The sequence below is a fragment of the Astyanax mexicanus genome, chromosome 13 (assembly GCF_023375975.1).
Source record: "Astyanax mexicanus isolate ESR-SI-001 chromosome 13, AstMex3_surface, whole genome shotgun sequence".
Lineage (NCBI taxonomy): Eukaryota > Metazoa > Chordata > Actinopteri > Characiformes > Acestrorhamphidae > Astyanax > Astyanax mexicanus.
This window is the reverse complement of record NC_064420.1, coordinates 41,233,787-41,252,926: the sequence shown is the minus strand read 5'-3', so window position 1 is coordinate 41,252,926 and position 19,140 is coordinate 41,233,787. Positions and strand designations below refer to the sequence as shown.

The following is a 19,140-nucleotide window of genomic DNA, read 5'->3' as shown; positions in this document are numbered from 1 at the left end:
CAACTAATTAACACGCTAACTAACCAGGTAGATAACTAACTAGTTAAGTAATTAGGAAATTAACAAGCTAAGTAAACAACTAGCTAAGTTAAGTATTTAAGTTAACTAAGTAACGTTAACTAATTAGCCAGCTTGTTTGCTAATTAGCGCTTAGCAGAGACGCTAACTACAGTTTGGAGAACCTGTGCTCTTATTTCACTGAGGAACTGAACACGTTTGTTTTTTTTTTGTATTAAATTAACCCCTACAGTTCAGCTTATTTATTATTAAAAGTCATTTTTACTCACGTTTTATAGTTAAATGTGCTGCTCCAGGGGCTCCGCTCCTCCATCTCTGCGGTTCAATTTTGCGCCGACCACAGCCGCACTGCATTGTGGTCCAGCTGTCTGAAAGTAAATTTTGTTAAAAAAAAAAAAAAAAAAAATATATATATATATATATATATATATATATATATATATATATATATATATATATATATATATATATATATATATATATATATTTTTTTTTTATATATATAAATTCGTTTAGCTTAAAGAAACACCTTTATTTGTCTTAAAATGTCTTAAATATATTTAGCTTGAAAAAAAAATATATATATATATATATATATATATAATTTTTTTTTTCAAGCTAAATATATTTAAGACATTTTAAGACAAATAAAGGTGTTTCTTTAAGCTAAACGAATTTAAGACATTGAATGGTTACTGAGCAGACATGTATAAAGTACTGGAGACCCAGAGTTGAGTAGATATACAAGTGTTCTTTTAAAAAAAAAGACTTAAGTAGAATTAAAAAGCTTCACATTTAAGTTTTTTTACTTAAGTTTTGAGCATAATTCATTGTTAAATGTACTATTAAAGTACTGAAAGTAAAAGGACAGTACTGTTTTATGTAGAAAGAGTGGAATTACTTACCTGACTTAAAACAGCATAAAACTGTAAAGCCAAAAAAAAATACAGTTTAAAAAACTAATAAAAAACACAGTTTCACAGTTAAAATGAACAGTGGTTGGAGTTTCTGTCTAGGTGGGTAGAATAGAGGTGATGATTTTGTGTGTGTGTGTGTTACTTACTATTCTCTTTTTTATATACACACACAGGAAATTTGGCAGTGTTAAATCAACACTGTTAGTGTTAAACTTTACACTCTCAGTGTTAATATAACACTAAGAGTGTTGATTTAACACTGCCAAATTTCCTGTGCATATTACATTAAATACAAATCTGTATATATCTTTACTTCTATAAAGTGTCATTTGAATTGTTTGTATGTTTTATGCCAAATTCTGCTTCAGGTTGCCCTTAGATTCATTTTATTTTATTTTATAAATAAAGGTTAATCTACAGTTACAGCAGATATAGAAATCACCAGCATAAACTTTAATGTCTATACTGCTGTGAGATGCTCGTGCACATGAAGGGGAGTCTGATTTTGCACAGCACTGGTTCTATTTCATCTTCTATTGTTTAATGGGAGATTACAGCCTGCTTCAACTTCTTGTTATTGGTCACATAAAGTCTAAAGCATCAAAAAGTGATTTTTAGTCTGCACACCGGACATTGGCTGAGGTTATTTCAGACCCTTTAGTTCCATAAAGAACTATGTTTGTGCGAGTGCGAAGAACCTTAGAGGTTTCTTTAAAGTGGTTCTTGCATGGCATTAGGAACCATTTGAAGCACCTTTACCTTTGAAGATGTAGTGTGTGCTTGCAGCTTGCATGCACAGATGCTATCCACTGAAGTTTAGCAACTGTGTTTGATGTGTTCACATTGCCTGTTCACATAAAGGAGGGAAACCACAACAGTTCCTCCAGCAGTTCCATCAGCTAAATTACTTTTAAAAAGCGTGACAAGGCAGTGTGAGGTTCAGCCTGGTCTCAAGAAGAATTTGTACAAATGTGACTAAAAGACCATTTCAGAATTATCACAAGTTGTGGACTAACTATAGTTCAGCTCTTGTGTGTATATGCACAAATTATTGGCTCAAATACAACTAGTTTTATTCTATTACCTGAACCTAAACCTATCCTACACCTCAAACTAATGCTAAACTTAACCGGCACCCTAAACTAAACCTAAACCTATAGTTTACCTAAACCTCAACCTAAGCTTCTACACCTAATGTAAACCTAAACCTTACCTAAACCACACATCAACCTGAACCTAAACATCTACAATTGTGCTCTCTCAGGGCTCTGGCAGCTGATGGCATAAACTTAAAGAACTACACCTAACATAAACCTTAATTTTATCTACACCTCAACCTAAACCTAAACTTCTACATATAATATTACGTTCTACATGTAATATAAACCTAAACTTTACCTACACCTGAATCTAAACCTAAATTTCCACACCTAACATAAACCTGAGCTGTACCTAAACATTTCAACTTAAGCGTCTTCAGCTAATGTAATTATAACCATAATCATTGACATTTTTCCCCCATATTTTGTGTTTCCAACACATCAACATTAAAGAACAGGCTCATAACTAGTATTATCATCTCACCTGTCAGTGGTTTTAATGTTATGGCTGATTGGTGTATCCTCTAGCCTATAGTGTTTCAGCCAGTGGACATATGGGGAAAACACATGTAATAAGAATACATGTAAGGTAAAAGGGTCTGTAGCTGAGAGGAGGTGGCTGTGAGCCTGTGTTGTAAAGAAAGGTCATCTAGTGTGTGTGTGTGTGTGTGTGTGTGTAGTAGAATTCTGAAGGATCTGGCAGTGGATGTAATCTTTATTTTACACATTTTAATCAAAAGGAAAAACATTAACCTTTAAAATCTGTGTGCTCTCTGTTCTGAGTGTATAGTATGAGTGCACTGTTAGCGCAGCGTCTGCTGAGACTGGGCTTTATCTGAAGTATTTTGGCTCAGTGAGGTGAATAACAGAGGCTATTGAATGGAGCTTCATCTGTTCATGCGCTGGTGTCGTGTGGAGCTGCTGTGGCTGCTGTAGCTCCAGACATATGTACTGCACACCTGTCACCAGCTCTATACACACACACACACACACACACACACACACACACACACACACACACACACATACAATTGTTTATTACACGATCTGTTCAACTTACTACTAGAGATGATATTCATATTAATATTGGGCCAATCTATTTCTAAAAACTATAAAGCTTTAAAATGAGCCTAAAATTTGTTAAAAGCTTACAATATTTAGTTCTGTCTGATTACAACTGCTTGTTGGATCTACCCCAACTCACACACTAATAGCCACTTGTGTAGGCTAAACATGCTTGGAGGAGAACACTAATTGTCATCCTATCCATGCAGAGGGAGAAGTGAGACATGTTATGCTCTACTGGGCTATAAATGCCTGAGTAAAATCAGCTGGTTTTATCCAATAATCAGCACAAATCTGGAATTTTACCTTTAAAAGTGACACAGCATTCATGTTTGATTCCCCTGGTAATCTTCTACTGATTTAAGGCCTTAAATTGTATACTTCCTGAGATATAAATTTAGATGAAAGCAGCCCGTTGAGCTTATAAGATGGAGGTTTTGTTTCATCTTCAACTGTATTCTCTTCTACTGCAGGCAATGCAAAGATAGAACAGGTTGCTAAGTTCCATGACTACTGGAAAGCAATGATCGCACTGGCGATGGTGACGTGCGAGTTAATGGAAGGGGTAAAACAAGTGCTATTGGAGGAAGAGAAGGAAGAACTCAAATTAGTCTATATTTGTTTCATGGCACACCTTAATTTTACCAACCATTTTTACCAAGAGAGCAAGCAAAGCTTCAGAGTAACGTTTCATAATTTCTGTAAAATGTTTCCTGAGGCCTACTGTATTTCGTAGTTCAGATAACTTTCTTCAAGTTCTTAGGATGTGAAAAGCATGTCTTTGTTTTTAGCCTACACTCACTAGACTCTGCCTTTAGACTTTGCTTTCAAAAGTGAAAACCTGCTCTCTCTCAATTCTCTCTCATTTTTTTCTCCACAGTAATTTTTCCCCGTATATTACGGAAAGCAGACGTGTAATCTACTTACTCCCTTGCTCTTCTCTTTATTTCTTAATTAAAACGGTGAAATGATCCGTCATTTCGGCAGCAGCCTATGCAGGATTTGGAGGTTGCTTCCGTCTGGTTTTTGTGTAATATAATTTCCATGTTTATTATTATTATATTTTTTTTCTTCAAAATTATATACAGGATGCCAGCTGGCAGACAGATGGTGGTGTCTTCAACTGATTTTTATTTAAGGAACATCAGAAGGAAGGAGAGGGGAGAGGAGAGAACAGCTGGAGGAGGAGCGGCCGGCAGCCTGGCCATTGTGAGGCCTCGGATCAGACCGGTGAGGAACTCCTGAAGAGCTGATAGACCAGAAACGTCCACCTGAGAAGATCTGACCCTGGTTGTGGGCACCACTCCTGCTGCTGTACATGTGAAGCTGGTTTGGGTCACAGTGGATGTAGGGAATATTCACCTGTTTTGTTGTTTATAGAAGCTGCAGTTGATTTGTTCTGGAAAGATCTACACTTCCTATTTATTTTACTAGATCAAGTAAAAAAAAATCCAATAAATTCCAGCTGCTGTGTAGCAGTTTGGACAGTATAAGTCAGTATAAAATTGTATGTGTGCTGTTTGTATGCTGTGAGTGCAACCCTGCAGTACACCATTTAGCATTCTGGGAAATAATAAAAACCTGGTCTCACAGAAATCAGAGAAAAAGTCAGGCATGTGTTGGGTTTGGCTGCAAGAGTGAGGCTGGACTGCAGCAGTGACCAAACAGTATAAATAAATCCATCCTGGAGCCATAAAAAAAAAGTTTCCTTTTGATGTTACCATTCATTGTAGTATTTCACAAGTTTTCAGTTATTATTTTGAGGACAGACAGACCCTTCCCACATCAATGCCCTGCAGGGTATTCCTGCTTTTTACCTAGCTACTCCTGTTACGCTCCAGAATCACAGTGACCCTGACCAGGTAGAAGCAGATCAGATGTAACAATCTATGAGCTATTAATTATTACAGATATATCAGGTTAATAATTGCTAAAATCAACATTTTCCTAACAAGAGCCTCTATTGTGCTTTGGAACAATTCGTATGACTGCCATTAACACAGAATTTTTATTTGAAACAGGAGTTCATTTTCTATTCGCTTCACTCTTGTTGGTATGAACAATGAGTTTAATACTGCACCCTGAGCTAATCAGCATTTTTACCTAGACACCCACTGATGAGGATCTTTTTAATTGCTCATTTTTTATTTCTTTAGAATCAAATATTTGGGGCTGATTTTATTTGGCTTTTTTTTTTAACATGAACCTCACACTCTGTGACCTAAACGAATGCATATATGACACTTTAACACTCTATTAACTATAGTCACAATATATATGGATATATGGATAAAGGTATTGGGAAATCTGCTCATTCATTGTTTTATTATCTTGCATTTGTTGGAGTAACTGTCTCTACTGCCCAGTGAATTAAGGTTTTCTACTAGATTTTAGGCATTGCTGTAAGAATTTAATTGCATTCAGAGACAAGAGTGTTAGTCAGGTCAGGATGTAGCATAATCATTACCTTACACAGCAGCACTGTTCCACAGCTCAATACTGCAGGGCTTTACAACCTCAAGTCCATACCTGGCATTAGGCACGGTGCCAACATGTCTTATTCTGTTGGCAATAGTCTGTCTACACAAGCATTGTGTGTGCATTTGAACATCTGTGTCAGTAATGGGTGCAACTTAAATTAATGCATTTATTAGAAGGAATGGCATTTGTACAAAAATGGCAAAATAGCATTTAATGACAAGTAAAGTTGTCTATTGAAATAAAAATGTATGCAAACGTAAGCGCTATTATGCAAGGGGCAGCTGGATCATAGATCCTCCAAAATCTAATATAAACTAATAGCTGTCTGTCTAAATACTTTTTTGGGGTTTAGTCATATAAAGTCTTGGATTTATATCAGTGGTTAAAATGTTGGTGCTGGATGAAATTTTTCCCATTAAGCAAGAGTTTCAGGGTCCAAGCCGCATCCTTCAAGGGGTCCATGCACCACTGAACAAATCCCACTCCCATAAACAGCATATTAAAGCTAAAGCTAAAGCTAACGATTCTCTCTCTAATGATCCATAGGCAGGGCTTGGCTTCCTGGGTGTGACACAGCATCACTATACAAAACACAGCAAACACAAGTCCATACGCTGAAACACTGCTTAGCACATCTGCATTGTTATAATAATTAGATTTTCTTTATTTTTTTTCTTTACTTTTTACAAATCCGGCTATTTTACACACATAAAATGTATTCAAGTGCACAGTATTATCTTCCCAGCCAAAGAGCCATTTCAACATTTTCTTCTCTCTTTTTTTTTTTGTTTGTTTGTTTGTCGTCAGGAAACAACCAGAGTGGACATGAGTGAGTCCAGCTTGCACTTGAGAGCAGAGAGCCTGTCAGAGAGGCTGGAAGCAGAATACAAGTCAAAGTTAAAATGAACTCCATTAAATTAACCAAAAAACAAATAAAATCACACAAAATCAAAGAACGACAAACAAAACTGAAAGATTGTATTAAATGACCCAGATATCTGACGATGAACATGGTCACTGTCCTTTTTTTCTGTACGGTGAACAACTTGAAAAAATAGGAATCCGCTAATGCAAAAGTTGATGGTAGAAATGGAGCTTCACTGTTTCTCAGAGCTACAATGAGAAGATTTAAATATCTGCTTTACCACTAAACTGGCTACCTCTAATGGGAAACCAGGAGATTTATAATAATAATAATAAAAAAATTCACACACATGAGCAAACTATTCTTGTTATTTTAATTATTAACCTTTTTATTCTTTATTTCTCCTTTTTAATGTTTTCTTTTTAAAGGAAGCTTTTAATCAAAGAGCATTTTGTTCATATATAGTTTTTTTTTTTTACAGAAGAAAATACTATACAACCTTTTCCCTCCTGGAACAATAGTTTGGAAGATAATCATCTACACATTTAATTACCTATATTATGATAGTTCTTTCAAAGCCGCGTTTAAGAAAGAATTAATTGTAATTTCCTCGCCTCAGTTTTTCCACTACACACTCGCTCATTTTCAGCTGAAGCCAGGCAAACAAAATTCATTGTTTTTCTTTTTTTTTTCTTTGTAATTTGGAGCGGAGCACTGCAGTAATTTCCTCTGTATAGAATTCATTTAAATTACAGTCATCATTAGTGTTACTCGTTAGACAGGCCAGGTTCTGGCATGCCTGTTTCATATTGAAATCATCCAATCTCAGAAGCAAAGAAAATCAGTCCGTTTTCCTTTTTAAATAATAAAACACAGAACAACAGGTCTTCGTCACACCGACAATTATTTGTGCATCAAAGCAAAGTGAACAAAACAACATTGTAAAGCAATTTTCCCTGTTAAAAGATATATGCCATTGTATTTCCATAAGGTAAAAATGAATCTAAAAAGTGCAAAAACACCCTAAATGTTTTTTTTTTTTTCGTCTCTTTGCAAGGTCACATAAATATTAAATAAACTGTCAGAACTGGAGCTCAACCACAGCATTTAGAAAGAAAAAACAAAGCCGGAAACCTTGTTTTTCTATCTGTATCGTTCAAGCAGACGTACTTCTGCAGTTTCTGCATAGCTTCCGCATCTCTTGTGGCGATCCCTCTGAGATGCTCTCCTCCATTTCTTCCTTTTTTTCTTTTCAATCAGTTCCTCAGCCGAGAAAGTCTCTCCTTTAATAGCAGGTATATGAGGCTTCTAAAAAACGAAGCTTCATCTGTGGACTCCCACTGTGAAATTTTCTCACGACAACTGTTTTTACATGCTATGCGATTTGCAATCAAAAGAAAGAAGAGAACAAAATTACCTACAAGCTACAAGATCTTCCCTACGTTCAGAAAACGAACACAAACACGTTCTGTTCAGTGTCTGATGGATACTTGAGTGCGTGTGTTAGTCCGTAGAGAGAGAAGAGGAGCTGTCGTTAATTCCCTTTCCCACCCCAACAATCCCCCCCAACCCCACCACAACACACATCCCGCCCCAGACAGCAGCACCGGCCAGTATTCACCACCCTCCCAGGTCCATTTCTTCTGCAGTGACAAACAAACCAAACACCAGCGTCCACTGGTCACGCCTGTGCAATTGGACTGTAATGCAATTATGACAGCGAGAGCAACAAGAAGAAAAAAAGCAACAAAGCAATAATAATGCAGAGATGCAAACAAAACGGTAACAAAACGTCTTAAATAGAGGCTGGAGTTTCTAAAAACTCATCTATACAAAAGTGCACTATCAATATGCAATGCCAAAAAGGTCCACATGTAAAAGAGAGGAAAAGGGAAATATTAAAAATGGAGTGAGAGCTTTTGGTGTGGCGCGTTCACTGAGATAGACGTTTTATGGCCTAAAGCTTGCAGTCACTGGTCGCTGTTTTGTCCCAACGGAGAGACGGAGCTAAACTGTCCACATGGAATGGAGCCTATGACACAACTGACCATGAGAGAACATTAACGTGAGAACTGTGATCACGAAAAAATATGGATTTAAAAAAAGAATCAAGTGTTAAACGGAAAAGCATTTAAGCAATCAAAGCATGGACGCAGGCCCCTGCACTATGTATAATAATAATAATACAAATACAGGATGTTGTTGAATCTGTTGTTTTAGCTGTTTTAGCACATTCATTTAAAAAACAACGTCCCCTCTGTATTTAAAGCGTGCCTTTCGTTCAATTGGTACAAGGGTTCTGCAGTTCATTAACTGCCCTCAAAATGTATATTAACATCCACACACATCTACTGTATATAGATATTCATATATATAGATTTGTTTTTTTTTTCCTTGTTATTTTTTTCCACACACAAAAAAGTAACAAACAAAATAGAATAAATTAAAGTCAAACATGCACGCACACACAAAAAGACTGATGTGTAGGAAAATGTTTACATTGCCACCCATGTGTAAAAGACGGCTTCGCCTGTCTAGTTCTCTGTTCATTTTTTTAATGCATAATTAAATTAATAATGTTGGTCATTGTGTAAACATCATAATAAATCATTTTGGGCCTTCACTTTTCTCGCATAACTGTTGTTTTCTTGTCATCCGCCGCGTCCCTAAGCATGATAAACGAGGCCACTCAAAACTCGGGGATTTGTTCGCAGCGTGCAGGGACTGTTTCTTCCCGCCGGAGTTCATTTACAGCAGATCACAGGTCAGCCTCTGGTTCCTCTTTGTCCAGTTGAGACGAGTTGGCGTGGTTCATGGAAGCATCGAAACTCTCTCCGTTGTCTTTCTCTCCATCCGGCTCGGGCATGGAGTCGTCGTACGAGTCTGTGTTCAGCTCTTCTTCTGGCTCCTCCTCGTCATCGTCTTCGTCCTCTTCTTCCTCGTGGGCGGTGGGCTCTTCCTCGGGCGACAGCTCGTCCTCTAGCTCGCCGGATGTGCCAATGATGTCACCCCGGGGGTTTCCCACACTCATGATGGGAGCTGTGGGTGTGGCCCTGGCGGCAGCAACCAGGCTGTCTCGCTGGAGCTTCTTGCTGAGGTCTAGGGAGTCGGCCAGGCCCAGGCCGGCCGCGTTCTTGAGGAAGAAGAGCGAGCTGCTGGTGTCAGTGCCCAGGTTCAGGGAGCTGTCCAGGTTGAGCATGGGGCGATGGTGTTCAGGGTATTCGCCGGGGACTGGAGGAAGGTATATGGTCGGCCCGCTGTTACGGGGCGGCCCCTGGGCCACCCCAGGTGAGGTGGGGGGCAGATTCATGGAGGAAGGATTTGGAACGAGTCCCATCTGGTGGTGGCTTTCCTGATTGGGTGAGACGGAGGGCGGCTCGCCTCGTTCTTGCTTTTCGTGCTTACGCTTGTGGGAGTCCATCTGGGACATCCCGACCACTGTATGCTTGCACTCAGGGTAGGTGCAGTGGAAGTGAGAGCACTTGAGCTTGTACTTGCAGTCGGCCACCTCGCAGTCTGCGCTGGAGCTGAACTGGCAGAAGCCGGCGGCACTGATCACGTCCTGCTTGCCGTGGTGCTTGCGGTGTGCCGTTACCTTGGTGCTGTCCGTGCAGCGGAAGCCGCAGCGCAGGCAGTGGAAGTGTGTGCTGTTGCCCGAGAACTGGCAGTCGGTGAAGCCGCAGCTGAGCGAGGACTTGAAACGCTTGAAGTCATCCAGCACCAGGTTGTCTACACGGTCGTGGTGCTGCGCATGCTTATACATGTGCGTACGCCCGCAGAACTTGTAGCCACAGTTCTCACGCGTGCAGTGGTAATGCGTGACCTTCAGTGAGAACTGGCAGGCTGAGTCCTTGCAGTCCTCGTACAGGTCGTAGCGGCGGAAGCCCTCCAGCATCATGCCTTCATCCAGCATCTTGCGAGACGAGGCCGTCTTGCGCCGCTTGCCGAAGGGTGACATGTCCTCGATGATCCAGAAGCGCTTCTTTGCGCCTGTTGCAGTGGGGATGGAGATGGTGTTCCCTATAAAGAAAAGAAAGAAAAAAGAGGGAGATGAGAAATTGGGTGTGTTGCACTGAAGAGGCTATAAAGCTACAATATTATGAATAAAAGTTCTGTTAAGGTGGAATGAACACAAAAAGAGGCCACTCTAATTGAGACTAAAAGAATTACTTTTACTTGTTTTTACATGTACTATGATGTAAAAGTATATAATCACTGTCATGCTAAAAACTTGTATTTCCATGATTTCCTATGATATAACATCAGGTTGGCAGTAGTTTTTTATTTGGTACCAGACTTCAATGATAAATGGACCAACAAAAATGCTGCAAAAATAACTTTTACATTGGCTTTTATTAAAAGTTTTTTTTATATATTTTTATATATATATTTTTTTACTTTGACATTGACGTTTTTTCCTTCTCACGCAATGTTGCCAGTGAAGATATCACCAGTGTCATAAGAAAACATTACAAGCGAATCAAAACTATTTGAAAATGTTGCTCATTATTACTATAAAAGTCAGCAATCTCTTTTCCAATTACTCTTTTGAAGCAATGAGGTTTTCTTATATATTTTTTTATTATTTTATCTTATATATTATTTATTACATAATATTGCGCTTATAATCCTATATATATATAATGATATATATGTATACATAATTACATTGTTTGTGTAGTGTTGTGTGTAAAGGTACAATTTCTTCTCTGTGTGGGTTTGTGCAGATGGCATGCTTTAGTGAGCAGCTTGAGGTCAGAGCTAATGCCATGATCCCTGTCCAGAGGAGTAAGGCCTCCATAAAACCCTGGCACAATTAGGATGCTTTGAAAATTTAAGCTACCCTTTAATTTCTGTGAACATTTAGTAATAAATATATGAGGAGAAATGGCCCAACACTACCATTTGGTCTCCCATAATGTTTGAGGGTTCCAATATTAGGGGTATGAGGTTTTCTTATGACAGAGACGATTAGAGCAGATTAGATTGTCAGATGTTTTCACCATACATATATATATTTATATACAAAATATATATTTAGTAAATATACATAAATAGTATAATTTCCCAGCACATCAAGAATACACATTTCACTAATGTTACTAAACTACATTCTATACTAGTTTGTTAGTGAACAGACAGGTTAGAACTAAGCCAATCTCTAAAACTCTAAAGCTGCAGAGTTCTGTCGGAGGTGGGTAGGTACCTGCAGCGTCCTGCACTATAGGGACGTCATTTTTAACCGGAGACGGAGTGGCAATGATGGGGCTGAAAGCTGGTGTGTTGGCTGGCATGACAACACTCCGAGTGGCTCCGAGAGAGGCGCTGAGCAGAGAGTATGAGATACAGGATGGAGAGAGGAGGTATGGGAGCGAGGGGAGAGGAGGCCGCAGAAGAGTCGGAGGAAAAGATGGAGGCTGGGACTGGAGCGGAGCCTGAGGCTGGGGTGGTGGAGGAGGAGGAGGTGGAGGTGGAGGAGGTGGAGCAGCGGCAGCAGGTGCAGATTGAGAGGTGGGAGGAGTTTCAGCAGAGGGAGTGGAAGCAAGAGGTGGAGGGACCTGACAGCCTGGTCCTACAGAGACAAGGTGCCAAGGAGGAGTTGAGGAGTTGATTGGGGGAGTAGGCAGGGTGGAAAAGGGACAGAGAGACAGACAGGTGCAGACACACACACACAATCACACACACATACACAAACACACAGGGAATGGGAAGCAGAAAAGGGAAGAGATCAAATAATGAGATACCAAAAGCCAAATGATGAAAAGATAAAAAAATCAAACAGCCAAAAGCAACAGTGATGAGAATGAAAGATACTATTTTGAAACCAAACAGTGAGAAACATTGAAATCATTCCAGTGCAGGAAAAGGCCAGATTCAAACAGCACAAAGCCCAGAGAAAACGTGTTTGTCCCAGAATGACATCCAGTGCATGGTGTAGGTGGAGATTATGAGAGCTGTGCCTCTGTTATGGAGTTGCCACAGGGATGGCATTAATGTGAGGAGGGTGCGTGGAGGACTATATAATAAATTTACTGCTCCATAATTTGATAAGTGTCATTACTGTGCAAAACATTTGCCGGGCTCTGATGCTTCATGGACAAGTTGTTGCGTTTATGAGACACAACTACAAGCAGCTTTGAGCATCAGTGGAAAAGTACAGTGGCAGCTCTTTTTTTAATCACCACTACTCACCAGGGGCATGAGGCCCAGAGGATTTGAACACACAGTGGTGCGGTTAGATCTGCACTGTGCGGCTGATTAACTGACACACACATGTGAACGTTTATTTCAATCCTTAGCTTAGTGACATAATGCTCCTACAACAGGAACACTTTTTAAAAAATTATTTATTTATTAGTTTTAACCCTATTTTCTCCCCAATTTAGCTTTATCAATTAACACACCCACTCAATAGGACTCCTACTATCACTTGCAATGGTCTTTACATTAGAAGGTTGAGGTTAAGAGGTCAGCCTCAAAGTTCTGCCAATGCAGCATCAGTGGGAAGCCAATGCACTCAGAGGAAGGCGTTGGACCCCCAGATCTGATCCATTAGCTAACAGAAGCCTGTGCCAGCCAGCAAAAAAATATAAAATTGGCCTTTCTTAGCTCTGCTAATGGCAAAGCAGCATGATTCCTTGGCCATAGTACCAGTGGCTAAATCTGTATTAAAATTTCCTTTAATACTTACTAAGTTTACTAATAATCCTTATACATTATCCAGTGAATGTGAGGCAAAAATGACAACTGTATCAAATCATGTGCTCATAGTAGGAAAATCCTATGGTCCCTTGGTGTAGAGACTTAATATTACCCAATGAGCTGTCCATTTCCATGAAATTTAAATTAACAGACATGTTCAAAAATGTGGCAGTTTATGATTTTCAGTTTTATGATTATATCATGCACACCTAGTATGCAATGATATATCACTCCTCAGTAAAGACCATTCTATACTGAGCTTCCATTAATTTCTATTCATAATATAATCCCTCTGTTGTCTTTTGTAATGTATGAAAGGCAAAGCTAAAAATTGATAATGACGATGATAATGATTTTAATGAAGATGAAGATGGAGAAAGCTTCTCACCTGCAGGGGAGCTGTCGTTGCCCACTGGGGTGCTGGTGCAGCTGCGATCCTGGTTCGAGGACTCTGAGGAAAGTCCTAGAGGGCTTCCTCCGGCCATGTAGTCCATGTAGTCATCATTGTCGTCCATCATGCCTGGGAAGGAAGAGTTCATGCCCGGGTGGCCGGCCATGGTGCCAGGAGAGCCCAGGCCGGCCATGTGCTGCATCTCATCTGATGGGTGGCCATGAGCTACGACCTACAACAAAGCAAACCTAGCATTTAGTCTTTGAGTACAGAGCAGAAAAATATGCACTGGTCAGAAAACTAAAATTTGAACCAATTATTAGTGTTAGATTTTATGCTTATATTCATCAGATTCAAAGCTTTTGCAAAGCAGTTGTCAGTGCATGATATGCAACAGCAACTTATCAAACACCTCAATCAGCTCAGTCTCTTTCTTGTTTCCTCTTCACTAAAGCTTTAGGTTTTGCATCGTACAAAGCAACACAGAAAATGTCACAAAGGTCACCCATAAAGGCCAGTGAAGGCTTTGTTTTCTCTAGTGCATGTTCATTGCGTGATTAATCCAAAAACTCCAACACCCTGACGCAATTCTCTCTGTCCACAGAGCCCAATGAGATATTAGTCGTTTTATTAAGAGATGTAAACAGAGTTCAGAGAGAAGATTACTTTGAATTTATACTGAAATATGGATAAAAATCTCATTACTAACACTCACTATCTCTCAATCCTCCCTAGTTCGTTTTTAATTTTGCATTCAACATAGTTCACATAGGACAATCTGTTTTAAAAGCATACAATTAAATCAAACTTATTTGTATATAAATAAAATCACATTTAATTAATTTTATGTTTAAATATAAGACATTCATAAATAATAAAGTTTCAGTGATAACCGAGATTAAAAAAAATTTTTATTGATTGATGGCTGTAGTATTTTCACACCTGAGATGGAACTCGGTCGAAGTTCTTCCCCAGCATCCTCCTCATGTGTTTGCGAGCGTGGGAGGTCATCTGGTGCTTGAGCAGGAAGGAGAACATGCAGCCCTCACGGATGCAGTGGAAGTGGCTGTTCACCTGGTTGTACTTGCAGCCTGCACAACGAGGAGGAAAGCATTACTTCCTATTAGCAAAGCCCAACAACAGAAAAAAACCCTTCCCCCCTCTACACCCCACGCCACTTCAGACGCCACATCTAGCACTGATTCTCAATAAGGTGATGATGAGCGCTGGTAAAGCCGCAGCAGATGAGTCCAGTCCTTATTACTTTCTCCAGAGTGTCACACTGAGAAAGTGGAGCTTTTGAAGATTAGACCTGTGGTGCTCTTTATTACAATGACATATTTTATTCAATTTGGAATTTACATAAATACATTCTGCATTTGGAGAGGCAATAATGCACAACCCTGCAAACCAAAGTAAACACACAATTATTTCCATATTAAATTCATTTTTCACAACCTATCCGTTGTTATTGTATCTATTCAGTCCTCCTCTGTTTTTGTCCTCCCCTTTTTTTATTCGAAAGCCCAACAGATTTTAATTGCTATACGTTTTCAAATTAAACGACTGCTTTTGTGAGCTAATCAAATAATGTAGGAAGCTGGTATTAATTTTATTTAGCGAATAATGCACGCAAAAAAGATATTATAATAATAATAATTGAATGAGTAACATGCAGGGCAGGTGCCGACTTGTCCATTACCATGGCACCGGTGGCACGGCACAACAAGCCGCTTGTCGTCAGATTGCTTTTGTACACACGGGAGATATACTTTAAACAGAGGGAAACAGAGGGGGTTGAGCAAATAAGAATGACATGCTAAAATATCAAGGCTCTTTGTGCCACTGCATCCTGGTAACATCATCACCAGCACTGTGTTTAATGGTGCTGCCATGGATACACCTCTCCCAGTCCAGCTGAACCATCAATTTTTTATGACTGCGCTGCTTGCTTTTGTGACACGCTCCTTTTTTAACCTGCTAAACAATGATGATGCTGCGGGGAATTGAGATGCTATGAAAACTGAGGGGAGTTCGGTGTCACTTTTGGCTTAGTTTCCTCTTCACCGCAAAAGTTTCTCTTTTTCTTCCCCGCAAAAAGGAGGGGGGGGGGTGTGTGTGGGGAGAGAGATTGAGAGAGAGAGTTAGAGAAAGAGAGAAAGAGAGGAAGAGAGAGAATAAGAGGGAGAGAGAGACAGAAAAAAATCTTTCAATTTGCCTGTGTGATGATGATCGAGGCTTGAAAAAGAGCAACACAAACAGACCAAGCTAGACAGGCACAGTAATTAACAAACATGTGTAATTGCTCATTCCTGACAGGTTAAATATACCCAAGAAAACAGCCTCCGTTTGATTGCTTACTATAAATACTGGAGTATTAATGTATGACAAAAAGGCAGGCACCATTTTTCTTGGGCTGATTTTAATCTAGATGAAACATCCCCGGCTTTACGATTTGCCGCACCCGATTCTTAACACAGCCTGAGATATTTGTTATGAAGTACATTCCGGGCTTAGCCGGGGATTTTCATTGTTGGTACTCTGACTTTACTGTGTTAGTTCCTACAAAACGTCCAAAGAAGACGACATCGTTGCACTGATACTAATGGGATAACAGCTTCTGGGAAAGCTCTGCAGAATTCAGTGAAAAGGTGTGAGGCACGCTGCTTTCGTGCCATGCGCATTGCGCTGCGATGGTGTGACAATTAGCATGTCAGTGGAGGGAACAGCACTTTTCCTCTGCCTGCTGGAGTGTGTGGAAACAGTGTGTTCACAGCGGGAGGGCGACCGTATTGATGCAGAATTACTGTTACATCATCACTGATCTGATTTCACACCTTCTCTTCTCCATCCTGCTCTGCTGCTGCCTGTGACTGCACCACTGGAATGAAGTGGGGGCTCAGATGAGAGAGGGTGTCTGGAAATATTGATCTTTAATGAGTAGACAATGACTGAAATAATGAGGTGTGTAGGAGGCTTAAGCGCGAATCATACGGCCTGAAGATGTACATGATTCAATACAAAGGCCAAAGCTAAAAGCTACAAACATAAAACCTTTTACATTTTTAACATTTCTTCCAATGCTCTTTATTCATTTTACACCTACCGAGTCGGCCACATTCCTCTCTCTTGGTAAAGTATTTGAAGCCATTGGCTGCACGTCTCTCGGCTTTCTCGTGCTTTTTGACGTGCCAGGGCAGCTTGGTAGTGATGTTGGTGACGAAGAAGCAGCCAGGTCTCAGACAGTGGTAATGGCCCCTCATCCTGAACTCACAGTGCTGAAAAAACAAGAGACAGACAATCTCCATTAATTTCCAACAAGCTGACTTTATTCTGCTACCAAACCCCTACAGACTCTTCCGCTACTCTTTACCTGCTGTCATATTTATTTTTATATAATGTTTTAAACATGGGAATGAATGAATCAATTAATATAAATATAAATGTTTCATTAATAAAAAACATCAAAATAAAGCATTGTCTTTAGTGCAACCCACAACAAAGCCAGCATGGTTCCTTTTTAAACAAAGTGGCAGAAACCTCCAAAACTCCAACACGGACATGCACACATCCCAGCTACTATCCCGGGTTTTAATGATGATATTTTAAAAAGAACATTTCCAAAAGTCTCTGGACATATCACTGACACGATTCTAAGTGATCCAGGGTTAAAGGCCTTCTTTATCCTAGCCAATTATTATTAATCCTTGTATTAATTTGCAGAGATTACTGAACTGACCATCTTTTAAGGCAAAAATTAACTATGACAATTGTTCTGATAAGCTGTCAGCGCACCCCTCTGAGAGAACAGGAAGTAGGTTATACCCCCTCATTAAATCCTTCTCTTTCCTCTTTTTCAGGCCACATTACGAGGGCCGTCTAACTGACCAGCTCTGTTTAAAATTTTAGGCTCCAGGGCCGGCCACTGACCCCGGCGAACGCTCCTCGTTAAGATCACTCGGAGACTCCCATGCTTCACGCGGCCTGTCGCCGACTTATTTAGGTAAGAGCATTCCCCTGCTGCATTGTAACCTGCTTCCAAACCACCATCTGTTAGCCGAGAGGCATCTCCCCCAGGAGCCGACAAACAGGATCTACTCCGCTCAGGAGAGAAGGAGGTGGGGGCGGTTTAGGAGAATGGGGGACAGGGCGCATGAATGAATGCATTTAAAACAGGTTTAGCTCCAAATAAGGGCATGGAAAAGAAGAGAAGTGCTTTGTTCTATTAATGATGACATTTTTGATGAAAAGCCTAGACCTTTTTTTCCCTCCCCGCTTTGGAGCATTTAAGTATTTTTCATCCTAATTCTTTAACCATGAGTTAACCAGATCACATAAATATCTTGTTTTAATTATACGACTGCATCTGCTTTCCTTTTCCTTGCCTTCATGTATGAATTTTCTTTGATATCTGAGTGCAAATGCTTGTGCAGTTTTAAAGTGCAGCAGATTGCTGCTGCTGCTGTGACACTGTTAGGCCTGAGATTGAGAGCTCACCTGGTTGGGACAGAGACACTGCAGGGAGTAGTAGGAAAACTGGTCTCGCACGTTCACAAGGTTGTTGTTGGGGTTGATGTGGTCCAGGCAATGCGATTCAGCCTTCCCAGAGGTCTTGCACACGTACTTGCAGTTGCCAAATAGACAGTGGAAGTGGAATTTGTTGGAGTATTTGCAGTCGGTGGCCAGACAGGGGTCACTGGGTAAGGAAAGATAAAAGATAAAAGGATTAAATGTAACATATCAGATCATTAAATGTTTTAAGTGTCTAAAGGTTTTCTGGTATCCAGATGGGCATATTATCTTAAATCATACCTTCACTAAAGCTCTAATAATAATGTTAGTAAATGTAAAAAGTAAAAATCATTCTTCTGATGAAAGACAAAAAGATGTTTCCTCCTCCTCAGCTGCACTTACTTGTCCTGAAACTGCAGGAATCCAGGTTTGACCTGTGGCTTGGCGTTCTCCAGTGAGGTGGTGGCCAGCGGGGAGGTGGCAGGCATGTTGGGCATGGTGGCAGGGAGCTGCGGGATGGAGCCAGTGAGCTGCTTCCAGGCCAGCAGGGAGGGGGATGAGCCGTAGCCCCCAGACGCAGCCACACTGGGCACCTCAATGGGAGGAGAGCTGGCCATGGAGATGGGGGCAGGCAGCTGATTGAGGGCGCCCTCGTTGGAGTCCTTGCCCTCATTGAAAGGGGGCTCCGGTTTAACCTTTAGGTTGGCTCTGAAGTGGAAGCTAATAGGACACAGAGAGACATCATTACACCCAATTACATCCACACACAAGGCCATGCTATAGCTGCTAAACATAGCACATCATTAATATTACCTTAGGATAATGGTACAGATAAAAGAGGGTGAATACAAACATGCAAAATCGTTCAAACTAATGGAGGCTATTCCTCGGGATGAGCGTATCTATTTTGTAATGGATGGGAATAAACGTGAGCTCACTTGGCGTGTTTGATTGCTCCGTCCACAGTGCTGAAGAGAGCGCCACAGTCCTCCACAAGGCAATGAAAGTGGACCTTGTGCAGGAAGTCACACTGGTTGTCACACACTTCATCAGTATCGTATCTACACCAGGTGTGAAAAGGGAGAAAAG

General features: G+C 40.3%; 1 protein-coding gene across 5 annotated transcripts in view; it reads right to left on the bottom strand.

The window, feature by feature from the left end:
- Positions 1-6,221: 6,221 nt before the first annotated feature.
- casz1 (castor zinc finger 1) overlaps positions 6,222-19,140 on the bottom strand; it is a 102,482-nt gene continuing 89,563 nt past the window's right edge. For 4 of the 5 annotated variants that reach the window (XM_007246784.4, XM_007246786.3, XM_007246785.3 and 1 more), the window contains 8 exons: positions 18,990-19,112; positions 18,454-18,771; positions 18,037-18,235; positions 16,646-16,817; positions 14,482-14,630; positions 13,537-13,771; positions 11,653-12,018; positions 6,222-10,466 (listed from right to left, as the gene is read on the bottom strand). In XM_007246784.4, coding sequence (XP_007246846.3) covers positions 9,205-10,466; positions 11,653-12,018; positions 13,537-13,771; positions 14,482-14,630; positions 16,646-16,817; positions 18,037-18,235; positions 18,454-18,771; positions 18,990-19,112 — 2,824 coding nt within the window. In that variant the 3' untranslated portion in view covers positions 6,222-9,204. The remainder of the gene's footprint in view (positions 10,467-11,652; positions 12,019-13,536; positions 13,772-14,481; positions 14,631-16,645; positions 16,818-18,036; positions 18,236-18,453; positions 18,772-18,989; positions 19,113-19,140) is intronic. The other variant, XM_007246787.3, reaches the window with a different exon arrangement.